General features: G+C 41.3%; 2 protein-coding genes across 4 annotated transcripts in view; one reads left to right on the forward strand and one right to left on the reverse strand.

Annotated features, from left to right (window-relative positions):
- The first annotated feature begins 5,050 nt into the window (after positions 1–5,050).
- Positions 5,051–9,585, forward strand: LOC110524051 (elongation of very long chain fatty acids protein 4). 2 transcript variants are annotated; one of them, XM_021603350.2, is made up of 8 exons: positions 5,051–5,144; positions 5,563–5,626; positions 6,166–6,353; positions 6,481–6,561; positions 6,654–6,710; positions 6,929–7,043; positions 8,064–8,191; positions 8,531–9,585. In XM_021603350.2, the coding sequence occupies exons 1-8, from the start codon at positions 5,070–5,072 to the stop codon at positions 8,696–8,698; spliced, it is 876 nt and encodes a 291-aa protein (XP_021459025.2). In that variant the 5' UTR covers positions 5,051–5,069; the 3' UTR covers positions 8,699–9,585. The 2 variants fall into 2 exon arrangements, with proteins under 2 accessions (XP_021459025.2, XP_036833742.1); XM_036977847.1 differs by lacking the exon at positions 5,051–5,144 and adding an exon at positions 5,167–5,428.
- LOC110524050 (zinc finger protein GLIS1) overlaps positions 8,970–12,025 on the reverse strand; it is a 165,682-nt gene continuing 162,626 nt past the window's right edge. For both annotated transcript variants that reach the window (XM_021603349.2, XM_021603348.2), the window contains exon 11: positions 8,970–10,478. In XM_021603349.2, coding sequence (XP_021459024.2) covers positions 10,342–10,478 — 137 coding nt within the window. In that variant the 3' untranslated portion in view covers positions 8,970–10,341. The remainder of the gene's footprint in view (positions 10,479–12,025) is intronic.

A 12,025-nucleotide genomic window follows, 5' to 3' on the forward strand; every position in this document is an offset into this window, starting at 1 on the left:
ATGTGATACAATTTATGAAGAAAAACATATTTTGCAACCCATTGCTGCAAGATATCAATTTCTCCACCCTGTTGAGTGCATGTCCACTCTGTTATGTGGATAATAACAGGGTGGACATTTTGAGCTAAAATTAGCAACTATGCTCCAAGTGATTGTGATGAAGCGAGTATAATGGTTGCCACTTGAAAAGGAATTTGCATTGTTTGACAAATATATTTTGAAATTATGAAATTCGAATAACATCTTTTGTAACAGGGTGGACATGTTATGCTTTCCCACATCACATCACCAACATATAATGATGAAAATGTACCCTGTCCACCCTGTCATTGTAGAAAATATATATTTTCTTAAAGTGCCAGTAACCACAATGTAACAGGGTGGACAACGACTTTGAGGACATACAGAAAATAGTCCATATTCTTATAAAAAGTGCAGCATTTTACATAAAGACTATACATAGGATAACATTTAATTAAAAAAAATATATATTTTTAATGTATACATTTATTCCTAATTATTCTCGTTGAAGTTGATTGAGCAGCACTTAGGACATTTAAAACTTGCCTCCTTCCACTGAAATAAAATACATTTTAACCTATCAAATTTACTTTGAAGTCTATGTCATTGCGCTTCTATTATCATGAAGGCATACACACATAAGGATCCTTTTTAAATTTCATCCAGTGTATATTGTTTTTATATACCATTTTGAATGATTTATCTTGAGGACAGAAAATAACACTTTTAATGATATTGACCCTGGTGTTGTATGTCTCGGTCCGGCAAACACCGGCTTCGGGGGCATTATCCATTTTATACATAATGATTTACATATTTTAATTTACTTTATTTTGATGAATACATTCATACTATTTCATCCTTCCATAATAAGTTGCAACAGTGGCCTCCTATATGGTGCATAAAATATGCTTTGGTGCATTTTTACCTCTTGTCATGAAATAATCAAAGATGCACATGCATTGAGGAGACTAAACACATGTAGACGGACTAAAGCTCGAAGATACACTGTATCTTTATTGTTGTTGATATCTAGCATACCATCATCAACAAAACAGGATGTTGTTTATTTTTATGTAGCCTACATAAATATTATGGCAGCCTTTGGGTTTCGTCTTGCTGAACGCAAGCTCAAATGGCCACTAAGAACCAGTGTTTCCAACTAATTTTCAGGGGAAGTTGCTCGAGGCAGGTCAATTTGTTGCTAAAAGTTGCTAAATGAAGTTGTGATGTCATTGCGTGATGACGTCATCACATAATAATGTAAAACTGCATCGTTACGTAGAATGCACAATAACGTTACTCAAATTGACTGGCCATCTCGGCGAAAAATATGATTTGACATTTGTTAGTTTAGATTTGTTTATTTTTTATTTTTTTTATTTGTAAAAGTAATATAAACACAACACATTTTATATGATCAGATATTTTTATTTTTAAACACAACACATTGAATTATTAAACAATTACACTTTATTGAACAAATACATGTTATTTCTTTTCAAGTAGTAAACCTACACATTCTGAACAATTATAGTTTTAAGCAGTGTATTTATTGGTAGTTAACATTCTACCTAACTGATCAACAATTATAGGTACAAGCTAATAACAAGGTATATATGCTATCTTATTGAACAAGCAACTTAACTCAAATAATGTGTGCGCTAGGCATCTCTCTCCAGCTCTCTCCGGGTTGTTGTGCTGCTTGGCTGGCTAGCTGCTCAATGGTTTCCTCCAGATATTGCCACTGTTCTCGCACACACTGCAGGGCACACTGCCACCATCAGCTGTGTGTCTCCGCCAGTTCCAGAAAGTCCACTCCTTGCATACGTACTGTAAATATGATGAATCATAGATTGGCAAGGAAATCCTCTTCATCTTCACTGTCCAACTGCATTGTCACAGAGCTGGAACCAGCAGTAGAGGATGGAGTGGCCACAGTATGCAGCTGTGGTGCCAAACTGCAGCAGAACTTCACCTGGTAGTTTATGCTGGTAACAGGTATCACCAGCCAGCTTCAGTCCGTACCGCACCAGGAGTATGGAGTTGAGAGTGTGCAGTGACATTCTATTTCTTAACTTTGACTTAACTTTGACTTGACCACACTCAACCTCCGGATTTGAGTGTGGCAAGGAGAGGGCAGCGAGTGCAGCTTTGCACAGTTCTTCAAATGGATTTGACCCGGAAGAGTCCGTGTAGTTATTGACTTCACTCCAAAACTCGACTGTATTTTCAGTTGATTCCCACCTAAACAGATGGATGTTTCTCCATTGGGAAACAATTGTATCAATTGTTTGGGGCTGGTATTCCAGTAGCTCAGCTACTTTAATAATTTCAGTGGTGCCTTTATTGTGCTTTAGTGTTTCCTTAACACTGAACAAGGCCATGTTTCACAAGGCTTCAAGGTTGTCATGGAGCCTTGCTTAAAGCAACAATGCAGTTGATGCACCGTCTCCGAATGACCTTTTTGTCCACTAGCGCAAGACTGAGTTGGTACACCGTGCTCTCGAAAAGATACCCAAGGTATGGTGATGGACTGAGATGTCCATCAATGGCATCCTTCAGGACATCAATTTTTGCCATAGAGTTGACTACTCTGCTGCAAATTGATGTTAAGAGGTGTGCCAGATTGTCAAAAAGGATCTGTTTGCTCTCCCTCAAATGACTTCACTGCAACTTGTACGTCGGACAGGATTGATTTCAAGAATGTCAGGTAGACATAGTTGGTCTTGTCCACGTATATGGCGTGGAGCACATCCGCCATGTAGCAACGCTCACTGGCATTGGTCACCTCAAAGCGGAGTTTCAGTTCTTCCCACTGGCTCAATATACGAGTTACCTCAGGCACAATTGATAGCCAATGTGTAACACACACTTTGGTGATCTGCAGGGGTTTCTGGCCAAAATTAATGGTGGCATACACTGCTTTGTACACCTTGCGCCGTTTTGGGGAAATCGAAAACCAGTTGTAGGTTTCCCTGATTAAGTACTCAACACTCCTAGGGATGGTTTCTTTGGATGCTGCACTGACAGCCAATTGTAAAGAATGGCACACACAGCGGATGAGTACCAAATTGGGCAATGCACATTCTTCCTTTCAAATCTTGTGCACCCCATTGTGCACCCCAGCCATCACGGAGGCATTATCAGTACCAATACCCCGAAGAATCTGTTTTTTTTAAGGTTACAATTCTCCAGAAACTCAACTACCGCCTTTGCTATTGATCTGGCATCGCCCCCCTCCAATTTCAACCAGCCCAAGAAATGTGGACACAACTGTTCTTATTTTTTTAGCACTGAAATACCGAATCACCACACCCAGGTATTTCGAGACACTGACATCAGTGGACTCATCCAAAAGGAGACTGCACTTCTGTCACTGGAATTTCTATCTCAATGTTCTAACTGAACTATTTTATAACGCCATCTGTATCCTAGAGGTTGTAAGGCTCTACGTTTTAATAAACAGACTCCCAGCATACAATTGGTCAGTTCTTTATTCAGAGAGCTCTGCCCTCTCAAGTTCAGAGCCCATCTTTTACACACACACACATCAGTCCGCTTTAGGCGGGCTGTATTATTCCACTGTACACTTACATTGTTTATCATATTCTGCAACATGTTTCATGATGTTCTGCAAGCCTAACAGTTTCTCCACTTCACGGGTGGGGACAGAATGTCCTGTAAGGAACACAATGTTCTAATTCTATCCTGCCTACACTGCACACATTATCAACGTATAGTCTTACGTGTCTAATGCATTTCACACACAGGGATACAGTTTCAGGGTGAAATATCTTAGTTGTTATTTTAAAACATACAACTTATTCTGTCAACTTCTCATCCCCCACATCTGATGTTACCCTTTTGAGAAGATGAGGAGCCAGTACTCCCATAATCATTTCTGTGCACTTGGTGCGCTGCATTTGGAAGTTTGTTGCTGCCACAGAATCTGAAAAGGCAGCTCTGCAAGCCATACCTAAATGGTCGCATGCTAGCAGCGAACAATGCTCCGCAATGGCCGCTTTTGCAGTTATCCACTTTCTTAACCAACTGTGATCATGTAGACTACGTTGTGGAGTTGTTGGGTTTTGATTTATTTATATGCTTTGCTGTAGCACAATGTTTTTTGATGTCATACATTTTTTCAAGCATATCTGATTTGCAGTACGCACATTATGCCCGACAATCATCCCCAATTACTGGCTTCAGCCACCCTTTTAAATTCAGGTACAGACTCCCACTCTTTTCTGTACTTCTTGTTGTACAATTGTGATTGAGACATGTTGATTGATGTTGTAAGTTCTGTTCAAGATCAAACATTTGTGACCAACTATATTCATTGGGTTTGTCTAGTCGAACGCATACTACTGCTGCTGCAGTCAGCCACAGTGTTGCCATCTGATTTTCAGGGTGTTGCTAGAGGCAGGTTGATTTGTTGCTAAAAGTTGCTAAATGACGTTGTGATGTCATTGCGTGATAACGTAAAACGGTGTCATTACGTAAGATACACAATAACGTTACTCAAATTGACTGGCCATCTGCAAAAAATATGATTTGACATTTGTTCAGGTACAGACTCCCACTCTTTTCTGTATTTCTGGCTGTACCAATTTTGATTGAAACTTTTTGATTGATGTTGTAAGTTCTGTTCATGATCAAACATTCGTTACCAACTATATTCATTGGGGTTGGCTCATCGAACCCATGCTACTGCTGCTGAAGTCAGCCAACACTTATTTGCAATTTGCTGAAATTGCTGCTGTCCTGCTGCTGACGTCACTCACAATGCACAGGGAAAAAAACGTTTTTGTGACATTTAGAGAGAAAATGCGTGCATTTTAGCGTTTGAGTCACGTTTCAAAAGTTGATAAAAGTTACAAATATATTTTTAAAAGTAGCTACATTTGTTTCTAGGTGATGTTTGAAAAAAAGTTGCCAAGGTACTCTGAAAAGTTGCTGAATCTAGCAACAAAATTGCTAAATTGGCATCACTGATAAGAACTGCGAATTCCATATTCTTGAAGAACTTTGCGTTACCTGCCTATATGAGCTGTTGTCGCATTGTCCAATCAAAATGCTGTGTGGAGCGCGCGCTGTCACCAGTCCAACGCTTTAGTCGGGTAAGTGCAGTTCGTTCACGCAGCACAGCTCTGTATTTTATTTATTCCTGCGAAAAGCTTAACTTAAATATCTTCACAAATATGGATGTTTATAACTATATGAATTTATGGCGCGCGTGAAACGCCAAGAAAGCCTAATGAAATGTACGCTAACAATGTTATTACTTGCGTACTAAAACAATGTTTAAAGTCCAGATGCATCGAGGTTATACTGCACCTCTCTCATGTGCCAGCAATTGACACATTGCTTGGTGATTTCAGTGAATTGTATCAGACTGACCAAGGTATATAGAATGCGAAATGGGAAAGTGTAAATCCTACACTTTGGTCGTTGTGTGGTCTGTCTCACAACTTGATTATGCAAAGAGTGACTGACCTCCGTCGTTAATTATCAATGACCAACGTTCTGTTCCAACAGTGTCAAATGGCTTCAACATGGCAAAGCGTTCAGTCCATGCGCCAGTGGATTTTAGAGAATGGAGGTATTTTCAGAATTTGTGTACAGTCTTTATGATAGGCTACTGTTAATTAAAAGTGCACTCATTTCCTTCAGCCTGTCCTATCAGGAGAAAATAAAGCCTACAGCGTTGTCACATTGTGCTGTTCTAGTGTGAAGGGGTAGTGAATGAAATGGTGGATGTGTATCACAGCTGGCAATGCAGAAAATTCTTACATAATGGCTGCTTTGTGGCCAAGAACACAGTACATCACAGGACTGACATGAAAATTGGATTATCTAGTTGCAATTGATACACACACTGTAGAACATGCATCACTAGCCTCCCTCACACAGTCAACAGATATCGGAATATAGGCTACTACAAATACAATCAATCCATGTATTCATTAGTGCACTCCGTTTCAAACCGTAGCCAAATGTCTTGCAACAGAAAGTGAACATGAGTGGCTCTTATTGGACAAGTTCAGGTTGCCCCTTCCTATTTCAGTCCGCTTTCTTCTGTTTGGTGCCTAGTGAATATGACTCAGTCGTATGTATTAGTACTACAGTGATGTGTTTCAGATAAAAGGACAGACCCATGGCTACTGGTCTACTCCCCTATGCCAGTGGCCATTATATTCCTCCTCTATCTTGGTGTGGTCTGGGCTGGGCCCAAGCTGATGAAACGCAGGGAACCAGTTGATCTCAAGGCTGTACTCATTGTCTACAACTTCGCCATGGTCTGCCTGTCTGTCTACATGTTCCATGAGGTGTGCTTTTCCTACTCCCATCAAAAATGTGCATGTCTGTGTGTGTCTGTGGCAGCCACAGAACTGGGGCTCATTATGCTTTATAATGACATCTTTCACCTGACTTATAAGTGCTTTGATGTTGCAGTTCTTGGTCACGTCCTTGCTGTCTAACTACAGTTACCTGTGTCAACCTGTGGATTACAGCACTAGTCCACTGGCGATGAGGGTGAGAGTGCATCTGAAAACTCCCTATTGTACAACAACCGTTGGACCTCTGATATAGTTGACCTAAGTGGCCTAACTCTGTTTCTTCACCAGATGGCCAAAGTATGCTGGTGGTTTTTCTTCTCCAAGGTCATAGAATTGGCTGACACGGTAAAGCACATTGAAAATCAGGGTCGTATTCACTAGGCACCAAACGGAGGAAAAAGTACTGAAATGGGGAGCGACTACTTAACAAACATTTGTTTTCCATTCCAAAACTTTTTCTTACAGTATGCACTAATGAATATAGCCCAGGCCAGGATTAGCATCGGAGTCAAGAGAAACACTGGAAGCCCATTCTAAACCCATTTCAAACTCTTAATTGGCAGGTGTTCTTCATCCTGAGGAAGAAGAACAGTCAGCTGACTTTCCTGCATGTCTATCACCATGGCACCATGATCTTCAACTGGTGGGCAGGGGTCAAGTATCTGGCTGGAGGCCAATGTAAGTCTTGCATGACAAAGACTAGGGCTGCGGTCCAAACATTTAAAAGATACACCCTCGTCCACTTACCCTCACCTTATGCCCTTGGGGGAATCCCAGTCGCCATTTGGAGGGCGGTCCAAATGATTAGCCAAGCAAGGGAAGTTTGCAACATAAGCCCCTCAGCCTTCGTTTTCAGTTGGCTTTGCGAGTGTACAATTATGTTCACTCCGGGGCCTGAAACTCCCCATAATTCAATTCACTACGATTGTACATCCGCTAAGAAAAGTCAGCGAAAACTTAAAAACAACATCAATGGAGAAGTCAACATACAAGTGTAAGTAAAAACGAATGCAAATAAGTTAGAAATTGTGCAATGACGACACAAACACGTCTCGTAAAAAGTTAATATGTTTTTGTTTGGTTAGCTTTTTGAAATTGTAGAAATAAAACATTTTCCTTCTTCAGAAGTTCCAGCTAGGCAGGCTAACGTCAGTTAATTAATTTGCTAGCTATCATACAGTAGGCGTATCTTAATAATGATATATTTAATATAAGTAGACATGCACTCCTAATTGACTGTAGCGCATATAAATCACCCCCAAACTACTGGTGACTGAAAACACAATCATTGCGGGATGAACAAGTGACGAATTTCCGGCCAAGGGTGGTCCATTTAAAAATCATTCCTTCCTCCCTTGCCCCGCAAGTGTACACTCGTCAGACGTGTCCACTTCATTTGAGGGCGGAGGGGATAGGGTGTGTCTAAGTGTTTGGACTGCAGCCCAGGAGTTTTTCCTAATCACATGTCCTGACCAGGAAAAACTCTGGGCCATACTTGTTAATCCCATAGATTTGTTGCTTCATTAACATCTTATAACATTTTGTTATCAACTCCCGGGTAGGCACTTCTCATTACCTGGGAGAATATTCATAATAGTATCACAATGGTATCCTATAACAAATTGTCCAAACCTGTCATGACGTAGAGGTTGTGCAGCAGATGGCCGAGACGTTTCGTGTTCCTCTGTCTCCTCATAGCGTTCTTCATCGGCCTGCTCAATACCTTTGTGCACATCGTGATGTACTCTTACTACGGACTGGCTGCCCTGGGGCCTCACACGCAGAAGTACTTATGGTGGAAGCGCTATCTGACCTCACTGCAGCTGGTTAGTGGCTTTAGCTTCAGCTCGGGATACATCTAGTAGGGCTCAAACATAAAGTGGGTAGGCTTGCACTTGGGCCTCGTATCCTGAACCTAGATTAAGCCTAATCGTGGATGAAAAAACTACTTCAATGGAAAACGTCTTTGAGCATGCTTTTTAATCCAGGACTAGGCTTAATCTGTGTCCAGGAAACTGGCCCTTTGAGTCTGTGGATGAGATTCTTTGAGAGCTTAGGGTATTGGTACAAAACAGATCATGTTACGTCTATGAATGGATATAGTGTACTAACGTATCTGGAAATGTTCTGAACCCGAACCAATGTTCTGCCGCCTGGTGTTTCAGCTCCAGTTTGTCCTGTTGACCACTCACACTGGCTACAACCTCTTCACTGAGTGTGACTTCCCGGACTCCATGAACGCTGTGGTGTTTGCCTACTGTGTCAGTCTCATTGCTCTCTTCAGCAACTTCTACTATCAGAGCTACCTCAACAGGAAGAGCAAGAAGACATAAAGGCTATGGACAATCACGCACTCACTGTGTCGTGCTGTACCTGAATTAAATTCACTGTCAAATGTAAAACCTTTTTAATACAGTATCTGGAGATGCATTGTTTTTGTGAAGCGTTCTACAATGTTCCCTATGGTCTCTACTTCCCACTGAGCGGACGTCAATTCAACGTCCACTCCACATTGGTTTGACGTGATTTCATTTCAATTGCGTGGAAACCACGTTGATTCAACCAGTGTGTGCCCAGTGTGTTATTGATGGCCTTGACTGGCTGTGTACCAATGAAAACATCTTTGTCATTCATTGAAAGGAACGAGACTGACATGGTTATTTTTGTTTGTCACGTATGCGCTATACAACTTAAGTGTAGAGTTAGAGGAGACATTTTGCAGGTTGTCTCAATTCAGCGGCATTACTTTTCAGAGTGCTAGCGTGAAACATTTGGTTTGTATGCCCGCTTGCAGCATTTGAGAATGCCCACAAGAGGGCAGAGTCTGTCTATGGTTGGTGCTTCACTTACCAGCGTGTCAACTGCAGTGGAACTGTTCGCCACTTGTCTAATTTGCCTGCCACTTGAACATTCCCATATGTATACGCTACTTTATGTGGGTACTGCTGGTTATATCTTGGGCACATACATTTCACATTATAGCAAGATATATTGTGCTTTAGTTATTTGAAACTTGTAATTAGGCAAGGATCGTGCACTTTGTGCTATAACCATGTAATAACACTAAGTGAGGATCATCGGAAAATAAGAATTCCTGAACACTGTTTTATTTGAATGCTCCCATAATTAAAATTGTATTTTACTGTGACATGGCATTACCCTGCACCTGTGATAATTTCATGGATGTGCATACCACTGTAAGAAGAAGAGTCACCATCTGTATTATTGTAATAGCATTTATTTCTTAAACGTGGGAATAACAAACATTCAGAAGATCGCTTTAAACAAACTGTACATTTATACACATGATAAAGTAGATTTGACTGTGTTCCAGAATATTTCACGAATGACCATCCACCACCCCTCCATTTACCATTCAGAAATATCTTAAGACAATTCAAACAAAATAAACAAACACACAAAAAAAACAAAGGAATGCAAACAATACATTTATTTTCCACTGTTAAAAACAACACGGCAAAATTATATATATTTGTCTACATTTCAGTTCTTAGTAGATTGAATGATGTAGAGACGGAAGGAGAGAGAAACAGGAGGGAGTTCTGGAGTAGGTCATGTCTCCGTTTGAAATGTGTCCACTTGGTATCTGTTCGGGCAGGGCTGTAGGGAGCTCTGTCATACTACAGAGGTACGACAGTTCTTTCAGAGCAGTAGAAAAAGCTACAAAGGATGGCCATTGACCAGCGGAATCATGGAATAACGTTTTATACTAGGGTCTATCTCAATACTCTAAAATTGCCTTTCCTAGTCCCCCTTCCCTTCATCCACCCTGATCTAACAAAAGAAAAGCAACACAGGTCTGGAAGCTACCGATTGGCTTGCTTTCACTCAGCTTGTTTCCTCTAGATCAGTACAAACTGGAACAGAGACCAAGGAAAGGCTATCACCTCAGACTATTGAAATGCATACTCCATGAGAGGCCCGTATAACGGTACATAGGGCAGCATCCGGTCCTCTATGTCTCTGTGTAGACAGAGGACATCTGGCTCAGGCTGCGGTCGAAGCTGTTCACCTGGAAGAAGATGCTCTCCTCTGGGCTGGAGGAGAACTGGCACCCCCCTGGCCCCTGGAGGTCCTGGGCCAAGCTGAAGCCTGAGGGAGGAGAAGTCATGACTCCTTAGATACAGTGCCTTGCGAAAGTATTCGGCCCCCTTGAACTTTGCGACCTTTTGCCACATTTCAGGCTTCAAACATAAAGATATAAAACTATTTTTTTGTGAAGAATCAACAACAAGTAGGACACAATCATGAAGTGGAACAACATTTATTGGATATTTCAAACTTTTTTAACAAATCAAAAACTTAAAAATTGGGCGCGCAAAATTATTCAGCCCCTTTACTTTCAGTGCAGCAAACTCTCTCCAGAAGTTCAGTGAGGATCTCTGAATGATCCAATGTTGACCTAAATGACTAATGATGATAAATACAATCCACCTGTGTGTAATCAAGTCTCTGTATAAATGCACCTGCACTGTGATAGTCTCAGAGGTCCGTTAAAAGCGCAGAGAGCATCATGAAGAACAAGGAACACACCAGGCAGGTCCGAGATACTGTTGTGAAGAAGTTTAAAGCCGGATTTGGATACAAAAAGATTTCCCAAGCTTTAAACATCCCAAGGAGCACTGTGCAAGCGATATTGAAATGGAAGGAGTATCAGACCACTGCAAATCTACCAAGACCTGGCCGTCCCTCTAAACTTTCAGCTCATACAAGGAGAAGACTGATCAGAGATGCAGCCAAGAGGCCCATGATCACTCTGGATGAACTGCAGAGATCTACAGCTGAGGTGGGAGACTCTGTCCATAGGATAACAATCAGTCGTATATTGCACAAATCTGGCCTTTATGGAAGAGTGGCAAGAAGAAAGCCATTTCTTAAAGATATCCATAAAAAGTGTTGTTTAAAGTTTGCCACAAGCCACCTGGGAGACACACCAAACATGTGGAAGAAGGTGCTCTGGTCAGATGAAACCAAAATGGAACTTTTTGGCAACAATGCAAAACGTTATGTTTGGCGTAAAAGCAACACAGCTGAACACACCAACACAGAATCTGTGTCCAGGAAACTGGCCCTTTGAGTCTGTGGATGAGATTCTTTGAGAGCTTAGGGTATTGGTACAAAACAGATCATGTTACGTCTATGAATGGATATAGTGTACTAACGTATCTGGAAACGTTCTGAACCCGAACCAATGTTCTGCCGCCTGGTGTTTCAGCTCCAGTTTGTCCTGTTGACCACTCACACTGGCTACAACCTCTTCACTGAGTGTGACTTCCCGGACTCCATGAACGCTGTGGTGTTTGCCTACTGTGTCAGTCTCATTGCTCTCTTCAGCAACTTCTACTATCAGAGCTACCTCAACAGGAAGAGCAAGAAGACATAAAGGCTATGGACAATCACGCACTCACTGTGTCGTGCTGTACCTGAATTAAATTCACTGTCAAATGTAAAACCTTTTTAATACAGTATCTGGAGATGCATTGTTTTTGTGAAGCGTTCTACAATGTTCCCTATGGTCTCTACTTCCCACTGAGCGGACGTCAATTCAACGTCCACTCCACATTGGTTTGACGTGATTTCATTTCAATTGCGTGGAAACCATGTTGATTCAACCAGTGTGTGCCCAGTGTGTTATTGAT

The sequence above is a fragment of the Oncorhynchus mykiss genome, chromosome 5, assembly GCF_013265735.2.
Source record: "Oncorhynchus mykiss isolate Arlee chromosome 5, USDA_OmykA_1.1, whole genome shotgun sequence".
NCBI classification, from domain to species: domain Eukaryota; kingdom Metazoa; phylum Chordata; class Actinopteri; order Salmoniformes; family Salmonidae; genus Oncorhynchus; species Oncorhynchus mykiss.